The 24,114-nt window shown below is 37.1% G+C and overlaps 1 protein-coding gene across 1 annotated transcript; it reads left to right on the plus strand.

Annotated features, from left to right (window-relative positions):
- Positions 1 to 154: 154 nt before the first annotated feature.
- Positions 155 to 23,216, plus strand: STXBP3 (syntaxin binding protein 3; the record flags this gene model as incomplete). The annotated part of the gene is made up of 19 exons (XM_079535289.1): positions 155 to 197; positions 2,638 to 2,687; positions 4,093 to 4,174; positions 6,355 to 6,431; positions 6,889 to 6,967; positions 8,869 to 8,969; positions 10,302 to 10,456; positions 11,077 to 11,167; positions 12,055 to 12,183; positions 13,596 to 13,687; positions 14,226 to 14,283; positions 14,492 to 14,557; positions 14,982 to 15,062; positions 16,807 to 16,945; positions 17,565 to 17,671; positions 18,135 to 18,233; positions 19,040 to 19,125; positions 20,713 to 20,861; positions 23,125 to 23,216. The coding sequence occupies 19 exons, from the start codon at positions 155 to 157 to the stop codon at positions 23,214 to 23,216; spliced, it is 1,776 nt and encodes a 591-aa protein (XP_079391415.1).
- Positions 23,217 to 24,114: the final 898 nt, after the last annotated feature.

Below are 24,114 nucleotides of genomic sequence, written 5' to 3' on the forward strand. Positions count from 1 at the left end.
GCCTGCTAGAGAGAAACCTTCCTCAAGGAGGGCGCTCCGATCACCGCCCTCCCACCCCTCGCCACCTGGAGGGCGGAGCGGCTTCTGAGGGGCGGGCCGGCACCGCCTCTGAAGAGGGCGCGGTCTGGAGCCGCTTGGTGGTACTGCGAGCAAGATGGCGCCGGCGGTGCGGGGGCTGAAGAGTTTGGTGTGGCAGAGTGAGTCAGTGAGGGTCTCGCCTCGCTGTTCTTTCGCGCCCGGTTGGGGGTCGGCATGTCGACGGTCTCGCTGTTCAGATGGAGCTGAGGGCGGGGGCAGCCAAGCCGAGCGGAAGCGGGGCGGCAGCGGGAGAGCGCTGCAGGGTCCGGGTGCCTCTGTGCGGAGCCCGGCAGGGCCGCCGTGCTACTCGTCCTCCGCCGCCTCGGGTGGGGGCGGCTCGGGCGGGAAGGGCTCCGACACTGCCGAGGCGAGGCGGACCCGGCCGGGTTCCGCCACCTTGGTCAGGTGGGGCGGAAGTCACTTTCCCACGCGCTTCTCTTCCTACGGAGCCGGGGGCTCCGCGCGGGGCTCGCGAGCGGCTCTTTGGTTCCTGGCGGAGCTGCGGGATCTCCGGCTGCGTGTCAGGAGGCGGCCGTGCCTTCCTGTCCCGGCAGCGGGCGCGCAGGTGCGAGAGCCCGCTCTGTGCCGTGCGATGGTGCTGTTAGCAGCTGTTGTTCCGAGATCACGCGGATTTCTATGAGGGGCAGTTCTAGACTGAATCTAAGCAGAGAAAATAAGTGGAAAAAGGTTGTTTCATCGAAGTTTATCGTCAGTTATGCTGCCCACACGTATTTTGAGGGGAGAGTAATTAAAAAAAAAGGAGCAAAGACAAGAAAAAGCGACTTGTGGGCTTTTAAAAAAAGCATCGATATTTCTTATGACTCAGTATTTCTGCAACTTTTTTTTTTTCCCAGAAGAGTTGCTTATGGGAGAGTTGCAGTCCAGGTGCTTCCTTAGGGCAGTATGGTCTGCTTTTCTTATTTTTTGTCATTTGTTATGTTTTGGGCCTTTTTTTACCACCAAGGTATAGCAGTCAGTTATTCTGTCCAATTGTGTCTACTTATTTTTCTTTCTGTCTCTCTTATGTAGAGGGAAAATGCCTTAACTGAATTGAATGGGATAGGTGGTTGGTGTGGAGAATGAAGGAAATGACCCCACAGAGAGGAATGGAGCAGTGCTTATGATTGCTTGTTAGAAACAAATGAGGTGATTTTGAGAGCCTGTAAGCCAGAGTGAATTCTTTAGATAAGTAGCTGCAGGTGGGGACAAAACAAATGGCAGTTTGAATGCTGCAGGGGCAAGTATGCTGTGTCTGCTACGCTGGTAGCTTGGAATTATTACTTTTTCATGATGGGATGAAGCTGTGGGCAACTGAACTGTTCGTTTGTTAGGGTTTTTTCTCTAGGCAAGTAAGTGAAAGTACTGTATGGGAAAATACCTGACATTTCAGGTTATGTTCTCAGGCTCTCCATTTACTGAAAAAGATGTCCGTGTAATGCTAAATACTGGATTACTGGTGAGAGAGTTCTCAGAAAACATAATGAACTTTCACAAAGTTTAAAAATAAAAATAAAAATAAAAAAAATCCAGATGAGCTCATACACCTTGTGGATAGACCTGGAAAGAAATGTAAGGAACGTGGAGTGTATGAACATGAAGGGGGAAGAAGGGCCTGTATTACACACTGGGCTTGGGTATGGGCTTTGGTGTATTAGGTTTGGTGTCATGCCAGAGAGCTTTTAACATAAGCAAAGATATTAATGTTTACAAACATCGAAAAAACAGATGTGCTTCTTGTTACATGTACGCCTGCTATTCTGGACCCTTTGACAGTTCTTTCACTTGGTGGGAGGCACAAAATGCATGCTGAAACTGCGAGCTTGTGTATTAGACCTCTGTTAGTACTAGCTTTATATTTGAGTGTGACAGAATGGCTGCTGTTAGTTAGACCCAGACAGCAACAGCATCTGAAATTCCTTCTCTGGGGAAGAACAAACAGAGTAATTGGACTTTGTTACTTTTTTGTTGATAAGAGGATAGGCTCATCAGTTCCCCCAGTTTTCTGACTTCTTCTTAGTTTACATATATTACTGATATGATCAAATTTTTGATAAACTGATGTCCCTGCTGTAGAAAGGTGCAACTTGTGGTTCTGGCTATCTCTTAGAGCCAGAGTCTAGTTGTGCCGTACAGCTATTATTGCTACATGTTTTTTAGTCAAAATTTCTTTCAAAGTTCTGATAGCAAGGAAAAATAACAGCTGCCTGTTATAAGGTAACTTTTATTTTGTGAATGACCTGGGGATTCCTTAGGTTTCTGCTGGAATTCTAGAGAGAGAATGAGCATGTTTAAAACTTGCGTGTGCTGGAAAATAGGTCTGCCTGTTGGTATGTTGGTCTAATGGCTGTTTCTGGAGGACTAACTTAAATTTTTGCATGTGTGCCATCTGTTTAGTGGCACAGTTTACTTGAAAGCAAAGAAACAGAATCCCAGCACAAAGTGAAATATTTACAGGCTTGTGATTGTTTAGAATGACTTCAGCAGAAATAAAAAAAACTCTTTTTGTAACAACTTGATATCTCCGATTGTTAACTTGTTTCTCTCTCTTCTTTTCTATAGAGCTGAAATCTGCAATATTTGATGACTGTAGGAAAGAGGATGAATGGAAGGTATAGTTGTGTATAAGTTTCATTTGATGGATGACTTTATTTCTTGCTTAAAACCTTGCTTGCTTTCCAAACAATAAGAGTATCAGCTCAGGTATTCATTTCTCTAGAACTTCAATTTTTTTGGTGGTATCCAGGAGCAAATGACACTGCTGTGTGATATATGAGCAACAGGATTCAAAAGTGCAAGACAAGCAAGGCCTGAGACTGATGCTACTAACGTGTGCTGCTTTCAGTGATGCTTGAACAGTAGTAAAAGTAATAGGAAACTATAGATAAAATGTCTGCAGGAAGATCATTTGATCCAAGTGTTCATTTTTTTTTTTTCTCATTTGCACATTGTTCCTTTATGTCCCACGTTGAGTTTGCTGTCTGTTATCTTGTTTTTCTTACTTACCTTTCAGTGGATGCCCTCAAACAGAATCCCAGGAATGTCTGGGCTGTTAATTGCTTTTGAAAGACACTTGGCCATATTAGTCATCTAATTATTATTTGTGTCATTCTTGCAAGATTTTCTTAAAGGACAGTAGACTAGAGAGAACACCTGATTTTTTCAATTTCATTAGAGTGTGTTTTGATGTCCATCTTCTAGTGCTTTTTCATTAACATTTTCTAATTCATTTTTCTTGTTGCAATGTAAGCCAATTGATTGGGAAGAAAAACAAACTGACTTCTTCATTTTGTGTGGCTGATTTTGTTTCTGGATTTTTATTTTCTTTTTGAGTCTAAAATTATTGTAATTAATTCAACTTAGTTAATTCTTGATTCCTTTGTTGGTTCTTGTTGAGTTTCTATGAAGTGTACGCTTGTTGTCTGAAATGTGAGGAAGTAAGCAAGCAGTGGTATAAAATACCGGAGCAATCTTGTGGGTTTTTTGTAGATTCTCATGCTTAAGAAGGTATGTAGAGATGGTCAGGAATGCTGAGAGAGCCTTATCACTTCATGAGTCTGAAGGAAGAAGTCTCTGATAGCTGGAAGTAATTATCACCTGCTAAAACATGCAAGAGCCGGGCAAGTAGCATGGGAGCAGAAAGAAGCTGCTTGAGCTGGAAAACAGTTCTAGAAAAAGAACAAATATGCTTCAGAAGGCTGTACGGTAAATTAGGCAGGAATTCAAGACTTATGTATTGAAGTGAAAGGCTGAGGCAGTTTTCTGTAGGAAGTCTGGGGATAAGGTACATATTGAAGATGCAGTTAATCATCTGAAATCCTGTATGCAGGGAGATGCCTTCTGACATTGTTCAAGAATAATTTCCTACTACTACAGTTTCTGTATGCAGGTGATAGAAGGATACAGTGTAAAGAGATATTTTGGAATCAAATTTTCAAGCCAAGGCTCTCAAGAAATAATATGGCTGTACTATACCCAGTCAATTTAATTGTGTTTTTTTTTTTTTTAAATTTTTAGGTAATTCTTTTGGATGATTACACTACTAAATTACTGTCAATGTGCTGCAAAATGTCTGATCTACTAGCAGAGGGTATCACAGGTAAGTGTAATTTTTTGCAATATGTGGATCACGATGTCCCGAGACGAAGGGAAAGAATTGAGTTGATGGTACTCTTACAAGAAATTGTCTTATTTTGAGGGTTGAAGGCAAGTAACTGTGGGGTATTACGCTATCAGGTTTGTGGCTTTTAGAATAATCAATTGATTTCGATTAATCTGTTTGAATAAAAAATGAAACACTTCTCTGCCTAGAGTCTCCAAATGTTTTTTTAATAATTGAAGACTGATTTAAGGCTCATGGTTATTGATGTGGTTTACTTTGTTTGCTTGCTAATGTCAAGAAGATGAGGATGTTATCCATGAAGTAATGGATTTCTCAAGGATGTTACCTCTCTGAAATGAATACTGAAATGAATACAATATCTCACTAAAGAATTAAGTGAACTATACAGAAACATAAAAGAATAGGTGAACTGTTTTTGTAATGTGTTCTGGTAGTGACTGTTATGCTGCTTTGAATGCATTTGTGTTCATGGGCAGTAGAATTAGGATACGAAGGTATGGAAACGTAAGTGCTTAAGAGAGGATGATAACAGGAGACTAGACAAATTCATGAGGGAGGTTTGCAAGCAAGTGGATTCAGTGCAGAGATGAGAATTGAAATTTGAGTTATACGTTGCAAGGAAATCTTATGGCTTCTCTATGAAATGAGAGCTTTTTGTAATTAAAAAGTGTAACATTAAACGATATCGATTATTGCTTTACCAGTAATAAAACTGTCAGCAGCATGAGAAGTAACTATCTGTTTTCTCTGTAGCTTGGGAGTAATTTCTAGTAGATATATTTTCCTTTCATGTGCTGGAGTTACTCAGATGTTCCTTGATGCTGACCACTGTCAAGAGTCAGTTGTGTCAACAAACAGATTGTGATAGATCTCGGCTATATAGTATGTCTGCTTAGTTAAGACTTGATTTTTCTACACATACTTAGTAAAAGTGTTTTTCCTGGAGTGAACTTGGTTTCTTTTTCATTCCTTCCCTACAATAAGAGAGAAAAACAAAACAAAACCAGAAGGTTTTTTTTTTTTTTTTTTTTTTTTTGCTCTAAAGCACTTTTTCTTTATTGTCCTTTCTGTAATGCTTTTCAGGATATCATCATGCCAAGCATACCTTTGAAATTGGAACAGTTAGACAAAATGTAAATAATCTAATTTTTAATTAGTTCTAGTTTTAGATTTTTAGGAACACTTCAGAAAGAACTTCAGAAAGAACTAGTTATTTTGCACATAAGTAGTGAAGTTGCTTCAAGAGACTGCATGAATAAATGCTTAATTTGTAACTTAAAGGTATGAAAGTTCATTCAGTGGTGTTGTTTACAAGGCTTTTTTTTCCTTGTTCCATGTATTCTGTGTGACATAATTCTTGTAGAAGAATGGTAGAGGAGCTGTTTACTCTTCTAAGTGTATTGTAATCATGAGTTTTACCTATCCTTTGTGAGAAGCTGTCAATAGGCATGTGTTCTGTTTATCAGTTTGAAAGGCATCCTTTTCATTGAATACACTGTTAAAAAGAACTTATCTTTACACATGCCAGCATCTGATGTTTAGTATCTTTTCTCTTATTCAGAATTACTGAGCAACATGAACCTCTGTCTTTTCAGTGTAGTGTACTGCTCTGCTGTATACAGTAAGGATTTGTTTAAACAGAAAAACAAGAGCTGAATGAAAGAGCTGATTTGCTGAAATTGTCTAATTTGTGCCTGTAATTATACTGACACAAAGCACACAGGAAATGGGCAAACAAAGTACAATAGAGGATAGAGTCCAAGATGATGCTTGCATGGTTTCATTTTCCTCTTCCTTTGATGAACTGGAAGATTAATCTTGTTGAGGTAGTTCTCTTTAAAATAACTCATACTGAACCCCGTAGTTTGAGCGTCCTTTTGTTGTCCTGCTTTTCTGGAGGATGTAAGATCTACCTAGTCCTAAATCTGAGTTGACAGAAGGATAAGTGCTGTAAGAGGCCTATGGTAACTTGTATTTAAAACGACAAATAAAAAAATAAGTAAAATCAAGGCTCTCCAGGCAGAAGGTGAATACCTCACAGGGAATTTGTGGATAATTTGTGGGACTTTGTTTTTATTGCCTTACATTACAATATGTATGTTTTTTTGATTGCATGGAGTTCTTAATATCAAAACATAGTATTTCTTATGTTGTAGTGGTGGAGAACGTGTATAAAAACCGAGAGCCTGTTCCGCACATGAAAGCAATATATTTCATAACTCCAACCAAGAAGGTTAGTATTTAAAACTAAAGAAGCCTGAAAAACAGCATAACTATTGATCAAGAGAAGCAATGTTTCATTTTATAGAAGTCAGTAACCTTGCTGACAGAGACCCTGCATCTAGTAATAATGCGATAGGTGAAACGGCTTGCAGTAATGACTGTAATAGGAGATAGTTGCTACTTCCCAAAAAGTATTGTGAGAAAAAATTTCAGCAGTGCTTAAGTAAAAAATGATCCAAATGTCCTGCTTTGGTTCACGGGGTGATCTTGGCTGAGGCATGTGCCTGAGCTTTTGTCATAGTGTAATAATGTGGTTCTTGAATAAAAAATACTACTTTACTTTTCATGTTGCTTTGCAATATTCTTAAGCTACACTGGGTAATTGAAAGTGTAAGAAGAGAGGGGAATAACTTCAATATGTGAGGAGAAGCAAATCAATGATATTTTTCTTGCTGACTCTTCCCAAGTCTGTAGATGGTCTTATTGATGACTTCATCAGTAAATCATCCAGCAGATACAAAGCAGCGTACGTCTATTTCACTGACAGTAAGTAAGCTTCTGTATTGTAATCTGACTTTGTTATAGTAAATAAGTCATCCTCTTTTCTGTAGCATACTGCATTAATATTTGGGTCTTGTTTCTTTAGGCAGGATTTGAGTCTCAATTAATTAACCGTACTTTGGTTGTCAGAACTTTAAGGTGCTGTGGCAACGCTCAGCTCTTCCTGTTACCAGTGCTGACCATTCCCATCTCAGTTTTTTACTTCAGTAATCTAGACTTATTTTAAAAATAAATGTGGTTTCTTCTGTGTCAGGAAGTATGGAGGAAGGCAATTAAATTAAAATTATATGCCTTGTATAAATGAAACTACTGAAAAGTATCAATGCATGAGAATTTGCTGTAATGCAGGATCTTTTTGTCATCAGTTATTGTAGGAAAGAAGGGACAATGTGGTACCTACATCATCCATTCCAGGGATGCTTCATTGCAGTGTGCAGATATGGTTAATGTGACTGCATTTTGTTTTGCAGTCAGTCTCTGTGATTAAAATGAATGTGGAGAGGAGTAAAATTAAAAGAAGAAAATGTCATGGAATCCTGGCAGTTTCTGTAGATGTTCATGGACAGTGTGCATCTGCTGCTTAGGGGTTGCTCTGCCTGTATAACCTAGCTGTTAAGTGAAAAATGTATCTCTCAAACCCAAAGTGAAAGGCAATTCTTCTGTTTGGTTTTTATTACTCCCAATCTCAAGTGTATTTTGGTGCTTTGTGTCTTTCTATCATGTGTAGCAGCTTAGAGTGAAAGGACAACTTCTGTACTGTTTCTTTAAGGGGTTTGCTAGTTTTGTTCTATAAGTTGCATGTCTAAATTATTCAAGCTTATCAGGTGGGTTCCCCTTCCCCCTCTCTCTGGGACGACTATTCTCTGTGCACCACGAGTCTGCTTCTGTCTGGCTGTCATTGACAACAGCTTAGTTGATGAAGGCTGCTGATTCTTTGGTTCTATTTTATACTGAAATTAAATTACAAAACTATTTATTCCACTAATTGGCATTTTTCAGCAGTTAGGTTTTCTTTCAGAATAGAATCCTTATGTTGATAACTCAAGGAGCTGCGTTTTCTCATAGCAATTATCAAATTACTATCAATGTCTCCTGGTATCTTGTTTATCTGATACTGGTGCAGCAGTTTTTGGTATCACTTCTGAATATATACTGTTCTCTTTAACTTCTCTTTTTTTGTTGTGTGTTGGCTAGCTTTCAGCATGAGCTTTTATTAAAGCTTCTCTGAGAGAGCGAGAGCTTTACTGTCACTTTCAAGTCTGTGTAGTATTTGTCATCCAAATACTATTAAATTTTTTTATTTTTTTTTTGACTGGGATGTAACACAGCCTGTAAATGTAGTGGAATGCATTTCTGAAATCTCTACTTTTGGTATATTGGTGGTTCGTTTCATGGTATTTTTTTTCTTTTAACCTTGTAGCATAGGACATACTTTCTCTTTTAACTGCAGAAATTTTTGCTTAGGTACAACTGATATCCTTCACTGTTGTAGATTGCTAGCAAATGTTCTAACTTCACCTACCAAAAGCTAGTAAAAGATGAAAGCAGTGTTTGTTTCAAAAGAGATCTCAAGCAAAATATGGTTATAAGTGTTATTTTACTCTAGGAGTTTCAGCAGCTTGTTTATTTTACTGTAAATGGCTGTTAATTACTATTCTGAAAGAAAAAGAGAATTCAATTACATACTAAACTGCTAAGTTTAGTGAGAGCTGTAGGGTCAGAACTTGAAGCTACAAAGAAGTTGTAGTGAAAGCATATGAGAAAGATGTCATTTTTGGGAAGCAAGTTTTACTTAGGAGGTTTTGAGAACTGTGAGTTAAGTAAATGACTTAAGTTGTAGCTGGAATGTGTGCAGGAGATTTTTAGCTTAGTGTCTTTTTCTCTAGCTTGTCCTGACAACCTCTTCAATAAAATTAAGTCTTCCTGTGCCAGATCAATAAGGAGATGCAAGGAAATCAGTGTTTCCTTCTTCCCGTATGAATCTCAGGTAAGTGTTATTCTTGAACTCAACCACACTTGATATCTTGTAAGACTGTTTTCTAGTGTTGTTGATTTTAATAGGTGATTTCCATTTAATTATTATCTGATTTTTTGCTGACGTTGTTTGTGAGGCTTGTTACTGTTTTGACGTATTTCCTGTGTTTGCTCGTGTTTTTCACTGGAAAACACATGCTCTTGTACCCCAAGATTTGCTGTTTGCATACCGCCTCTCTTCTAAACTTGGAATTAGTTATCACAGAGGTGATAGAGTAGGAATCTGTGCTGAAAGAGAAGGAAAGTATTCTGGTTTGTTTTGAAGCAGTGAATCTTGTTACTGCTTATGGTGTGATGTTATTTTGACAGACTTAGGTAGGTTGGTGCACAGAGGTAGGAACAGTTAGAATTTGAAAGCTTGTTACCCAGTGAAAATTGGAAATGAAGAGCAAACAGATTAAGAGAACTGAAGATGAAGAAAAGCAGAACAAAATGAAAACCTCCCTAAGAAAAGAGAAGAACATAAAAATAGCCAAGTTGTTACAGGGTTTTGTTTTTTTTTTTTTAATTGCTAGGGAAACAAGGGAACTGCCAGTGATGGAGTGTTTTCAGTATTGAAAGTGTGAGTGCTGTGTTGAGAAATAACTTGTTGCCAGTGTGTGCATAGTCTGATACAGGAAGCTGAAATGCACTCTAATTCCTCATGCAGTCTAACCCCAAAACCACGTCAGCTCTTGGGAACTGCAGAACTAACTGTAAATAGCTTTTCAACAAGTCTCTTCTGACATCTGGCATTTTATTAAGACAAATACAGAAGAGCACTTGGTCTCTTAATGTTTTCTTGTTTGTTTTCTATTCTTGTTGAGTTGTGAGAATATTTTGAATCCTTAGGAAATGAATGGAGAATGTGAAGTGCTTTTTCCTAATTTGGACTCGCTGTACCTGCTTTCTTTGGTGATGGAGTAATTAATCAGACTGAACTCTGGGAGAAGTCCAGGTGATTATCAACCCCAAAGAAGCAGACATCCTTATCTGGATGGAAGTTTTCTGGCTCTGTAGTTGAGTCCCTCTGAAGTTGGAGAAGTGCCTTTTACAGACAGTGGAATTATTTCTGTGCTTGCATTTCACTTAGTGAACTGTTGAAAAAGTAATTCTATGTGGTATTAAATATCTTTCATCAAGGTCTAATACATGTATAGAGTTGGATTTCTTAGAGGTTTGTTTAACAGAACTGTATGCTGAGTAACTTCAAACACAAAATACAAGCAGGTCGTCTTTTAACAGATGTTTTAGAAGTGCACAATGACACCTTCTTTCCTTTTTTCCTTGGCTGTGCTTTATGTAGGTATTTACCCTCAACATCCCGGATGCATTCTATTGCTGTTACAGTCCAACTCTTGAAAATACAAAGGATAAAGATGCTGTGATGGAAGCAATGGCTGAACAAATTGTTACCTTGTGTGCCACTCTAGAAGAGAATCCAGGAGTGCGATCTAAAAGGTGGGGTATTTATTTGTGTAGTTGCTTTAACTTTTGCCACATTATTTGATAAGAGCTCGAGGCTACTGTGGAATACATCTGAGCTTTGTTAGGGGGTACAGAGTAGCAGTTTTGAAATCAAAATAAGCACCTGAAACGATGCTCAAATGGCTTTCTGGAATGTGATGTCTTTGTAACCTGTTAGTCTTCTCAAAGGTAAGGAAGCAATAACTGTTTCACTGTGTGTTCTTGTGTTTCTTTTTTGTTTGTTTGTTTTTCTTTTCCAAAAGGAGGAGAGAACCAGAAAGTTTTCAAGTCTGAAAGTTTGATTTGTGGTTTAACCACAGATTTATCTTGTGACCTTAAACTTAATTTTTGGGGGGAAATTTGTAATTGAAATACAGATGCGTCATGCAACTTCGCTTGAAGCACAATCCTTTGGAAAGCAGGCAAAGCTAATTATGGGCTTTTAAACATTACCTTTGGGCTTTTGACCGTGTGGTAGCTTTTGGCTCAAGTGCACGTCTCCCACACCTCAGAAGTTCTGGTGCTGGGCCACCAGACTAGGAAATCTTCTTAAATGAAGCATCTGAATGTGTTGATGACGTGTTTTAAGTTGTTTTTGTTTTTTATCTTCCCAGCACACCTTCAGATAATGCCAGCAGACTTGCACAGCTTGTTGAAAAGAAGCTTGAGAACTACTACAAAACTGATGAGCAAAGCCAAATAAAGGTAAAAAGTGAACTAAAATATTTGTTTCTGAAAAACAAACAGTTTATGGAGGATGTTCTGTCAGTTGCTTTGACAAAAATAGGTTTTATTTGTTTGCTAACACAAGTAATTGGCATTAAGCTGTTTGTACATAAGCCTCTTCCTAGAGGTAGCAACTTGTGTGGCATATCTGTATGTAAGTAAATGCAGTTTGCATGTTATTGAAGCAGTTAATTGTCCTTGGAAAGTTGTAGGGATGGCGCAGACCTGAAGAGAAGGTAAAACTTCTGTCTTAATACTATTTTTTTGTGGTTTTATGTAAGAAGGACTTTGCTACATATGTGAAGTCGCTCCCTTAGAGGGATTTATTCTCCACAAAGATGTGCTCTTTCACATAAGTAGCGATTCTGATGTATTCCTACATCACGGGCAGCAGCCTCAACACGGAAGTACAGGGGAAAACCACTGTGTCTTGGTGGCATTGCATGCTGCTGTAGAAATATGTGTATCTGATGCTATTGCCATTCTACTAAACCCCAGGATGAATGTTTGGATGCTTTAGTGCAGAATTTTTCCTGTACTGCAGCTGGAGATTAATAATGGACTCTGAAATACAAATTCAAACCATGTCTGTATTTGTGTATAGGCAGTGGGAGGCCTTAAGAGCTTGCTTGTGTGTTTTATTTTTATTTACTTAACCGTACTGTTTTGGTTTTTGTGCAAACGTTTGTTTCCATTTATGCTGATAAACATTCAGACTGTATTTTTTCAGTTAAGAAAGATTCCTTAGTAATAGGAGGCTTTAAAAAAAAAAGTGCATAGTGATGTAATTTACTGTAAATAAATTTAGGATGGACAGTACAAAAATCAATGCTTCTTAACCTGATGTTTACTTGATGGCTCTCTAGGCTAAAACCCACTCACAATTAATAGTAATTGATCGAGGCTTTGACCCAGTATCAACTGTCCTTCACGAACTCACGTTCCAGGCTATGGCGTATGATCTACTGCCAATTGAAAATGATACTTACAAGCAAGTACTTCTTTAAGCACTTTATTCTTGATCATATCTATGGAATTGTTTAGCTGAACTGCAACCTAGGTACTTGTAGCTGCTTATGGTATGTAGGGATTGCTTAGATTAGTTAATAGTCTTCCTCGGGGATTTTTAAGTTGGTTATATTAGCTTCCTTATTTCATTAGGTGGGACTTAATTAACATTTTTGTTCAGCTTGATGCTAACAAATAACACAGATTTTTTTTTTTAGTTGTCTGCTTAAGTAAATCTGTAGTGTTGGTTGTTTTATTTTTGCACTTAAAAAGCACATTGGAACTCGACAGTAGACTTGAATCAAAGCTCTGAGTGCGCAGTCAGATTCCAGACTGCCTTGCTTAGTGTAGCGAGAGGACAAAAACCTTGAGGAAAAAGCTCAATTACCTTTTTTCAGGAACATTCACTTTTGTAGCTCCAGTCATCTAATTTGTGTAGTGGTTGCAGTTTTACATGTTTCCACCTGAAGTGCTCATTTAGGTCTTGAGTTAAAATGTGTTATTTAATTACTAATTGGAGTAGTGACACTGTTTCAATGATTTGCTGTTGGCTTGTCCTTACACCAAAGGTGTTTGAGTTTTTGCTTCCTGATCAGCCACTACAGCAAATCAGTTTAGATTCTCACCGTTGAATCGAACAAACAAGAATGTTTATTTTTTGTTATATGAAATTAGTGTTTCTGACACTGAATTACTTGTATTTGGGATGTAGCAAGGGTATTTCTAGGTAGAGTCACAATCTGATTTGCACAACTAATCTTGCAACTTTTCTCTTATTTTTCTGCATTCTGGCTGCACACATTATATATGTGAGTTTCTGTAACTGAAAGTGTTTTGTTATATGATGGTTCATTGCTTTCTTCTGTATGTTTGTTTGTAGAAAAGTAACAGTTTTCTAATGTTTTGAGGCGTGTTACTTGTATAGGTGAAATAGTTTGTACTGCTTCATTTTTTCTGTGGATGAAAGGGACTTTAATTTTCCTTCAGGGTTAGAGTGTACTTTATATTTGGTACAAAAAGCTGCACTTCTTAATATGTATTATTTCACAACCAAATGTATTTTAAAAGCTGATGAGGAATTGATGTGCATGTAAATGTATCGTTGAGACTGTAGTTGCTGTTGATTTAAAAAGAAATCCAGGAGTACTGCCCTGAAGATCCATTCTGAAAATCATATATTCTTGTGTATTCTAATATACAATCTGTAAAACGTAGATTTAGATCTATTTCAGACCATAGCTTGATTTCTAAGTGAAAACAAGTGTGTGTTACTGTTATTGCCATGCATGTTGATTAAATTATAATCATTAATACTCCCTAGAAAGTTATTAGAATGAAGAAAAACAATAAATAGTAGAAAACTTAAAAAATTCAACCTGAATATTCTTTCTGAAGATACAAAGCAGATGGGAAGGAAAAGGAAGCAATCCTGGAAGAAGATGATGAGCTCTGGGTGAAGATGCGGCACAAGCATATTGCAGACGTAATAGAGTACGTATTTGAATTAATGAGCAGTAGCTAAAAGTACAGGTTACCAAGGTTTCTTCTAGAGGGGGGTGGCTGAGCTGTAAAAAAAGAAGTGGGAGTAGTGAAAATAGCTTGTAAAATAGTCTTCGTACTGTTGAATACTTGATGCCAAGAAGAAAGTGTATTTTAAGAAGCAGCATGTATGGAGAGAAATGCAGGTCTGTTAACACTCGTTAACAGAATGCCTAAACATACCTAGAATACCTAAAGTAAAATATTTTCCCAACAAATACTGTAACCTGGTTAAATCCAAAGGGATTTAACAAAAAGTGCTAACAAGCTATTTGCATTACGTCATTTGTAGCAATATTTAAAATAAAAGAAAAAGCTTGTCTAATTTCCTTTTTCTTTGTGGAAAAAGGCTTTTCTCTCTATGTGAAACTTGAATTTGGAGCTTTTACTTTCAGTCAGAAGTTCTCACTGCTCAGTTCCTATAAGATTTTAATGAAATACCCAAGAATTACAGTCCTGTTGTATCTGATGATTTTCAATTTTTGCACAGGGAAATATCTCAACTGTTGAAAGAAGTTTCATCGAAGAAGAAAGCAGCAGAAGGAAAAGTAAGTTGAGTGTTGTTTTTTTTCCTCTTAATTTGTGTTCAGCTGATTAGATCTATGTAATTCATGTCTATTGCATTGGAGAGAAATGTGAATATACACAGATAAACCTGTAACTCTTGCAATGTTTGAAAACTGCAAAACAGCAACAGGAAGGGAAATAACTGTCTAAAATGGGGATGGAAAACTCAACTTATTTGTTTCTTTGCAGATAACGTTATCCAGTCTGGCCCACTTAATGAAGAAGATGCCACAGTATCGTAAAGAGATCACTAGGGTAAGGAGCATTTCATTACTACAGCTTAGTGGTAAGTCTTTTATATTCCGTAATTATGTTGTTGATGTCTAGGTTTATTCTGTCACTTCCTTGTTGAGTGCAATATGTAACTTTTCTCCACATTACATTAATCTACTAGAAATTTTTGATAAGAACCTGTTTCCAAGTGTTTCATTTTAACACTTCAACATGCTTAATTGTTTTTACTACTTGTGTGCTCAAAGCATTGAAGATAGCAGAGCAGTTAGGGTTTTAAAAGTATTATGGGGGGTCAGTCTTTACGTAAAAGGTGAAATATAGAAAATGTCTGATGACAGTGAATAACAGTTGAAGACTGAATTTGGTAACTGATAAAAGTGATTACTTGATATGTTTAAAAAATCAATAAAGAACAAGCTATGACACTGGATTTTCTGTCTCCTAGCAAGTTGTCCATCTTAACATAGCAGAAGACTGCATGAGCAAGTTCAAAGCTAACTTAGAAAGGCTTTGTAAAACTGAACAGGTATGTGTGAAACAGGCTGGAGAAGGAAAAAAAAACAGCAACCCCATAAAACTGGTGCAAATGTAACTGGGCCTCCAGGTTTGGACACAGCTTGTCTCTAAAATACTGATACATCAGTGGCTGTAGCTGTTGCATTTCAGCTGCTGGCTCATCCCTCTTATGCAGATGGAATGTCTTTTTTAATTTTTAGGAGAATTTAAATCTGTTTTGCCTGACCTATAGTCTAGGATCTTTTCCGATGTCCAGTGCAAACTGAATTGCAATTTTTCAACTGCTGGTTGTTTTGGAAATAGGTACTGATATACACTATGGATACACATATGTATAATATGTAGTGTATATGTCTGTAACATTTATTATAGTGTATCTATATATACTAAGTATGTTACAAATTCAATAATTTTATATATGATATAAAAATCTGTACGTGCATATGATTGAACATCCTTTTTTCTTGTTACATTTGGAGTCAGTAATACTGGAATGTAATTAAATGTGCAAGATTCTTAGTGATTAAGGTGTTGCTGTTAGGGTTGTCTTTGCATTTGAATCTAGCTGATCTGTATAAAGATTACTTTCATGTTTTCTTTCTATTCTCCAGTGTAGTTGCCCTACTATTTTTTGACAAAGGAAACATTTTCTAAATATCTGAGCAAAGCACGTGCTTGAATTACAGTTGTAACTACAGTTATACTAGCAGTCTTAATTAAAAACAAAATTTGTTTTAATGTGAAGTTTGGATTACTGCATCAGAAGAGGGTGGCAGCGGGGAGAGGGAAGTGATTGTCCCACCTCTGCCCTGCCCTAGTGGGGCTCCACCTGGACTGCTGTGTCCAAACCTGGAGGCCCAGTCAGAGGAAGGATGCAGAGCTGTTGGAGTGGCTCCAGAGGAGGGCCACAAAGATCATTAGAGGTCTGGAGCACCTCTCCTATGAAGAAATGTTGAGGGAGCTGGGCTTGTTCCTCTTGGAGAAGAGAAGGCTCAGGGGAGGCATTGCTGCATCCTTCACATATTTGAAGGGAGCTTGCAAGCAGGAAGGGAGACTTAAGCTCAAAAGGGGCAGTTTTAGGTTGGATGTCAAGAAGAAATTTTTCTTCTTGGATGGTGGTGAAGCTCCGGAATGCGTTCAAGACCAGGTTAGATGAGATCCTGGTCAGTCACGTTTAGTGGCTGTCAATCCTGCTTGTGGCAGGGGGATTGGAAGTAGGTGAACTTTACTGTAATTCGACAGATTAAAATATTTTCTAATTGATATTTTGAAAGTGTTTTGAGTTAAAGAATATTACAATTTTGGAGGGGGGGAGAGAGATAATGTAGTTTTTATTGTAGCTCGGAAGGAATCTATAACAAATTGACATCTTGTCTCTAAAATACTGATACATCAGTGGCTGTAGCTGTTGCATTTCAGCTGCTGGCTCATCCCTCTTATGCAGATGGAATGTCTTTTGTAATTTTTAGGAGAATTTAAATCTGTTTTGCCTGACCTATAGTCTAGGATCTTTTCCGATGTCCAGTGCAAACTGAATTGCAATTTTTCAACTGCATAATATAGTATTATTGTAATCGTGTAATTCTTGAAATAATTAAGTCGAAATCTTTTCATAATGAGTTTAAATGGATGTCTTGTTTTCTTTTTTTTTCCTGTGATGTACAGTTTCATAAAAATGTATTTCAAAACAGACAAAAACTACACTTCACTTAGATGACTATTCACTAACATTATTTGCTTTCTTTTTAATTTAGGATTTGGCTCTTGGAACTGATGCAGAAGGTCAAAAAGTGAAAGACTCCATGAGAGTCCTTCTTCCGGTTCTGCTCAACAAAAGTCACGACAGCTATGACAAAATTAGAGCTATTCTCCTGTATATCTTCAGCACAAATGGTACGTTGAGCTGCCTTGCTTTTTATCTCAGTATTATGGAATAAATTTGAAATTTTATGGTAGAGCCCAGTATTTTTACTGAACTTGAGCAGCTGGCCAAGTTTGAAAGAAGTACTATCTATCCTCTGTAGCTCCTCTCCCCACGTATGACATGAAAGATAATAAAGATACACTTGATAAAGAAATACGGATTTAAATACAAGCACAGATCATATTCTTTAGTATCAGTCTTGTACTTGAATGCGTACAACATAATTTTTCTCCTTATGCAATACTGGAGGTGTTAAAGGGGGAGCTCCGTGTCTGGTGCGACCTGGCAATGGGGAATAATTTGTACTAACAAAATAGTTAAAATCCGGAATGTAGGTTTAAAGAATCTTTAACAGTACTGAGTTGTGTTGTCATAAGAGCAGCTCTGAACGAAGTTATTATCTAAAATACAGATTATGCTAAAATTATTGTGTACTGGTTAATCAAAAAACAAACAAACAAAAAAACCCAACCAAACAAAAGTAATAATTAAAAAAAAAAAAAAAACCCAGCCTGGAATGTATAAAGTAAAATTGGTCTCGCTGACAGTCACATGGTAACAAAGTTGTATGTTTTTCTTATTTCAAAGGAACTACCCAGGAGAATTTGGACAAGCTGATCCAGAATGTACAAATAGAAAGTGACAGTGATATGATAAGAAACTGGGAATACCTTCATGTCCCTATTATCTCTTCAGTAAGATTTCTTTTTAAATGTCCTGCTGTCCAAGCACTTGCCTACAACTTTCAGCAACTCTTACATCAGCAGTATTGATGAGGATTCTTTTTTGGAAGCAAGCAATTACTCAGTGCTCTTGCTCCCATGATGTGTCTGTGAACAATTTACGTGAGCAGTTTTCAAAGAGAGATACCTGTAATGCTTCCTCTGAAACAATCAGATGAGGTGACTTGAGCTATTTGGTTTTGGGAAGCGCTTGTTCACTCAATTACTTGTCTCTGAGAGGTGTTCTTCTAGGACATCCTGAGTTTTTGTGGCATGATTACCTGTAGAATGATTTTCAATTATGCAATGGTATGATTGTAATGGATGATCATTTCTTTAAAACTTCCTACTGACTTTTCCCCATCTGCTGCAAACAAGTTTCAATGAAACCCAAATGTCCTGTACAATATAATTGACATTTTGAAAATCTCTTCAGTCAGCTGTTCAGCAACAAAAGCAACCAAGGAGGGATCGCTCTGCAGAAGAAACTTTTCAACTCTCTAGGTGGACACCTCTTATAAAAGATGTTATGGAGGTAAATTTGACCCATTAATTATTTTATGAGCACACTGCAGAGAAATACTAAGTGTGCAGCTGTATTCAATCTTTTGAAATTCCATAAAATATTATATTACTTCTGTTTAGTAATGACTTCTAATCTCTTGATAACTAGAGTGCCATGTTACTTGTAGTTTGGGTTAAGGTTGAAGGAAATAAAAGTGAAAGTATCTTTTGAACTGCCTACCAAGTAATTGGTAATATTCTGTGTAATCTGGATCTGGATGTTACCTGCTTCTGTTGTTATTTTGGTTTTCCTTCAGAACGTGTTCAATTTGTAATGCAAACCATAACTGTGGATTGGTAGAGGCTGGAAAATGGTACTTGGCATCAGTTTGATGTCTGGCAGAACAGAGGGGTTGCTAGGTCTTTATTCTGACTCAGTGCAGTCATTTGCAGGTTTTTGCTAACTTGATCAATTCATTTACCTAATGGCCCTTCAAGGGTTTATTACTTCTCTCACATAGTCCTCTGGAATAAATAAGTAAACCAGCGTGATTGCAGATGGAAAACTACTAGGAATACCTAAATGATTACATCAGTATTCTTTTTTAGAAAGAAAACGTGTACTTCCATTTCCTAATGATGTACAAAAGCCTTAGAACAATTTTTAGCATTATGTAGTGTAATATTTTGCCATACTGGAACACAGTTGTTGGAATGTTGGTTGCCATTGGTTTTTCTGAGAAATTGCATTAAATTTCCAGTAAGTGGCTAACTGGAGTTGAAACTCAATGGTCTTTTGTTTTCCGTGGCTTTTCAAAGTGAGTCGTTGTCTTTCAGGATGCTATAGAAAACAAACTGGATTCAAAAGAGTGGCCTTATTGTTCCCAGTGTCCTCCTACCTGGAATGGCTCAGGAATAGTAAGGTAAACTAATTTTTTCAGAAGTAAATTTACCTATTTCTTGACATTTCTGTCAAATATGTTGCAAGGTACTATATACAAGCTAATTTTATAAGTGTAGAAATTCATATAAGGTAGTATTTGAAGTGTAAAACTTTTTTTTTTTTTTGACTCATCTAAAACTTGATTGTTAATGTAGTAACTCTCCTTAGCCTTGGGTAGTTTATTATTTAGACTTTATTTAGCTTTTTTTGCCTCACGTTTAGAAATGCATTTCCATGTTCCCAGTAAGAGAAGATTGAATCACTTTTAGTAGGTTAGTGTGAAGTTTTAATAATGGATGATCATACTGTGACTTAAGCATAATGAATTCTTTTCACTACTTCTGACAGTTACTTCTGCAATGGTGTTTGGTGGCATCGTTCTTGAAAATAATGCCTTGAGTTTCATATTCAACCTCTGCTGCTTATGTGCATGATTACAGTATGTAACTGAACCCTGTTACAGGGATTGTTTGCTCAGCAGCGCTGAGAGGGAATTATGGATTTTTTTTCTAGCTTAGTAAATTGTACTTTTCTGCATTGTCCTAGTAGTTCTTGAATTTCCAGGCTGGTATCTGCCAACTTGACGGTGTTACCACTTCTAGTAGTATTAATTAAATGGTGACACAGCTGAGAAGAGGTAATAAGTGTTCTACTGTTGAAGAAATGTATTATGAGCAAAAAAAATCCTAATTAGATGCTGGAATTCATAGGGAGTGAAGCATGACACTTATACTAGGAGTTGAGTACTCACTGGAATTTGTGTCTTATATGAGACAAGGCTCAAGATACACAGTCTTAGGAAAATAGTTCTGTTTCCTCCACTGTTTATCACTTTGCTGGTGTGTCCTTATGTTCCTGGACTTTCACTAGAATGATTAGTGCAAGGAAATAATCCAGTCATAGAATGGCTTAGATTGGAAGGGACTGTAAAAATCATCTAGTTCTAACCTCCACATAGTCCACCCTCCAAATCCATAGCTTTCCAGTTCAGAGATAAGGATGTGATGCAGGACGATGGCTATGATAAACATAGCCCATAAATCAAATCCCTCTGCATTGTAACCACTTCTTTGTCTTATAAGCTGATGAAATTGGATGATAGTTTATGCAACCTAGCAAAGAGATTGAGTGCTGATGGTGTAATTTGAATCTACTATTAGTGTTTGTATACATCTATAAATTGCAGAATATGTTTTAAGTGCTTTGTTTTTTTCTTTTCCTAGATTTCTGAATCTTTCTTGATAACAGACAAATGTTCTTAGTTTTATTCTGCTCACAGAGACTGTAAGACTTAGGATTTTAGCTTTTTCAAATGAACTTTGAAAGCTGCCACTGTAACTGGTAGCAGGCAGAACTAAGCTTCTTAGTAGAGAAGCAATGAGGGTTTTGCTTTGTATTTATTTTACCTTTTGATAGTAGAATAGCTTCTGTGTAATGTTCTAACTTACTGCTGTAGTTAACAATTGATCTGAATTTTGCTGTATGAGCTGTTGCTGCTGTTAAGTGTATCATTTTTACAGACAGATAGATCATTACAACTGTGTAAATGTTGTGGAATGCATTGCAGTGCTCGCCAGAAGCCTAAAGCTAGTTATCCAGATGAGCGAAGGAGTAAAGCGAGACTGATTTTATTTGTGATTGGAGGAATTACGTACTCGGAGATGCGCTGCGCTTATGAAGTTTCTCAAGCCTTCAAGTCTTGTGAAGTTATCATTGGTAAGCCTAGCTTGGGGAAGGGCAGGGGTGGTAAGCAGTGATTTACTTCAAGTACAAGTATGTAGTCGTGAAATGCTTTCCTGTTAAAAACAGGAGCTTTTTTTTTTTTTTCACTGGAAGTTGATTCTGCTAAGTAATGCTACAGCCAATATATTATTTTAAACTAGACATTTAAACTGAAAAGTTACTTCTATCTAGAGTGATTGAAGATCGGGTTTTTCATTCACAATAAAAATGGATAAATTATTATGGGTAAATTATTTTTGAAAACTATGGAAAAATCATCATGAATTATCAGAGGAAATATATTATGATAGTATTGTAGCCTGATGTATAGCAAAAATGATTAAATGGACTTATACAGCTGCACTTGCATATTACTGCAGTTACTTGTGTTAGTAGTAGGAAAGCTGGTGAAGTTATTCAAAATGAATTGCTTCACGTTGGAGGAAGAAACTTTTTTTATCCTGTGTTTTAAAAAAAAAAAAACAAAAAACAAAAAACACTAAAGTAGAACAAAAAAGCCTTCTCAAGTGTAGTTTACTTAGTCCATTTTGTGAACTTTTTGAGTTTTGTCATGGACACTTTGGGCAACTTACATAAAAAACATTAACAGGTTTTTCCCTGACAACTAGCAATCTCCCTAATCCTTTTAGGATTTCCTAGTATTGTTAATGCATGGGCCACTAGCTGGACTAATAATCTGTTACTACTTGTGAGGCAGCAAGTGCTTTTTCCATCAGTTGCTGTTCTCCAGGGCAAGTAATCATTTATACTGCAACGTTGTTTATATGTAAGTATGAAAACATTGGGGTGTGCTATGTATCAGAATTCCCACATACAGAACCTTAGAGACCTATACCCATGTGTAGTGGCAGCAGTTTTCCAGATGCCGGATCATCCAAAACATCCTAAATTGCTTGCGAAGCCTATATTTTGGCAACCAAGTTTAGTTCTAAGTGCCAAGAAGGATTTACTCTATCTACCAAAACATAGGTAAAAATACTCTTCCATAAAGCAGCGATAGCCTTGATGCTGAGCTATAGAATCTGCTATCAACAATTGAAGAGAGTTGGATTTCTATTATCACTGATGGCTGTTGAGGAAGGTTTAACAGTGGTCCTACTTTTGACTTGGAATTGGAAATCCAGGATAATGAGCATGTAGAATGACAAGGCAGTTTCCTCATCTGAGAGTTGTTTCCAGAACTGTATGTAGTGTATATCTTTTCCACTGTAATGTGAGGCATTAAATTCAGCACCATTTTTCCTTCTGTGAAGAAGCTCCTCTTATAGTTTTGCTTGTGATCCTGCTGTCTGAGGTAAAGTAATAATTGCCAAGTTCCTATGCTGCCTACTTCAAAGTGAAAGCCTTACACTATTCTGAATTATAATTGTAAGGATTACTAGACTGCTTAGATTGACACCATTAAAACTGTTGAAGACAGCCCTAACCTTAAGTAGTTAAGGATTCCCTTTAGAACTGGAGAGTGACCCTTCAAGGTAGAAGCTAACTCTCCATAAGAACAGAAGTGATAGTTATGAGCTCTTCAGTAGTATGAATTTTGTTTGCTGTTCTGAATTTAGAATTTGCTGTAAAAGTTTCAGGAAAACGTTGGTCAATAAAAGCATAATTTCTGTGATGTTTCTATGTAAAACTACTGTTCATGATAATGTAGTGCAGGTATTTTATTGATTTTTAGGAGAAAGCCTGTCACTAACTCTCCCTCTGACAGAATGGGCAGATTTCCTGCAGTCTGTTGGATAGAGCTGGGGGGGGGGGAGGGGGCAGGTTAAAGCCAGTGGTTCAAACCACTCAGTAGAGACTTGAAACTGGTGTCCAAACTAAGAGTTGTAAGTTTGCAGTGTTTGCCACCTCCTCTTCGCTTCTCCAGTCTCCTGGTCCTGAAATACTGGCAGGCTTCATTTAAGGGCAAGGGGCAGAGTGTCAAGAGACATGGCTTTCTTCTCAATATCCTTGGTGTGTGGAAGAGAGATGCTACCTAATCATGACAGTTTAATTGTTATGATGCTTTATACGACACATAAAAACGTTTTGAACTGTTGTACTTTTCTGATGACCAGGTACAGGAAAAAAACACAAGCGTATTATCTTTTAGCTGGTACTTGTATGTATATATTTGTGTGTATAATATTTAGCTATGTATGTATTTGTTACAAAGCTGTGGTTTTTACTATATATTTTTTAAGAGGGAATGATCGTAAATCATACCTGCATCAGACTGAAACTGCTGTTTTGTCAGGTTCTACGCATGTTTTGACTCCTAGAAGACTACTGGATGAAGTCAAGAGCCTTAATAAACCAAAGGATACAGTCTGCATTAAGGATGAGTAGGAATGGGCGTGATGCTTTAGGCATCAAACAGTGTAGAACATGTACATATTCTCACACTGCTGGCTCTTCCAGTGTAGTGGGACACAGTATGTTTCTGACTAATTGAATGTCACTTTAAATTATGAAGTTGCTGCTTTTTTGAGGGGAAGTAGAAGGCAGAAGGGGAAAAAATAATCAGGGTGTGCTTTTTGAGAAGGTTACATTCATTCCTAATAAATTATATGAAAGTTATTCAGATTATATATGAACTGTAATTGTTTTTGAAAACTGTGAAGCATTTTTCTAAGAGTTGGTTGAATTAAAAAGGGTCCAGGCACTTAAAGGTGATGTCTCTGATGTTGTCTCTGTAAAATAACTCATTGGAAACATTAACTGCATGTCATTGTTAAAATACTTTTTTTTTTTTTTTTTTTTTCTCAGATGTAGTGGGTTTAGGTAGAAATATAATCATGGACATATCAACCAGTTCTGATTTCAATAAATAGCTTTGGATAAATGCAGTTAATTGTGGACTGAACTGCGCTGTGTATTCAAGTATGTGCAGGAATTATTTCTGAAGCTTCTCAAATACAATTTCTTATAAACTCCTTTTTTGTGTCTGCGTAGTCCATCTATTTAAGAAACAAAATTCCCTATGACAGTATTCTACTGGTTCCCAAACAATGTTTAAAAAAAAAAAAAAAAATTTAATGAAGCTTAAATTTCTCGGGGAGAGGGGGAAGAGAGGAGAGGAAAAGAAGGGAAAGTAGATGGTTACTCTTTGTAGTACTTGATTTTTTTTTTTTTAATAAAGAAGCAAACTATCATCACAATATGATCTATTCAGAGAATTTACTGTTCTCTTCTTTGTCTGTATATGTTTGTGTTGAAGTGGATCAAATAAACTGTATTCTGTAAT

This window comes from Tetrao urogallus (genome assembly GCF_951394365.1).
Source record: "Tetrao urogallus genome assembly, chromosome: 5".
Lineage (NCBI taxonomy): Eukaryota > Metazoa > Chordata > Aves > Galliformes > Phasianidae > Tetrao > Tetrao urogallus.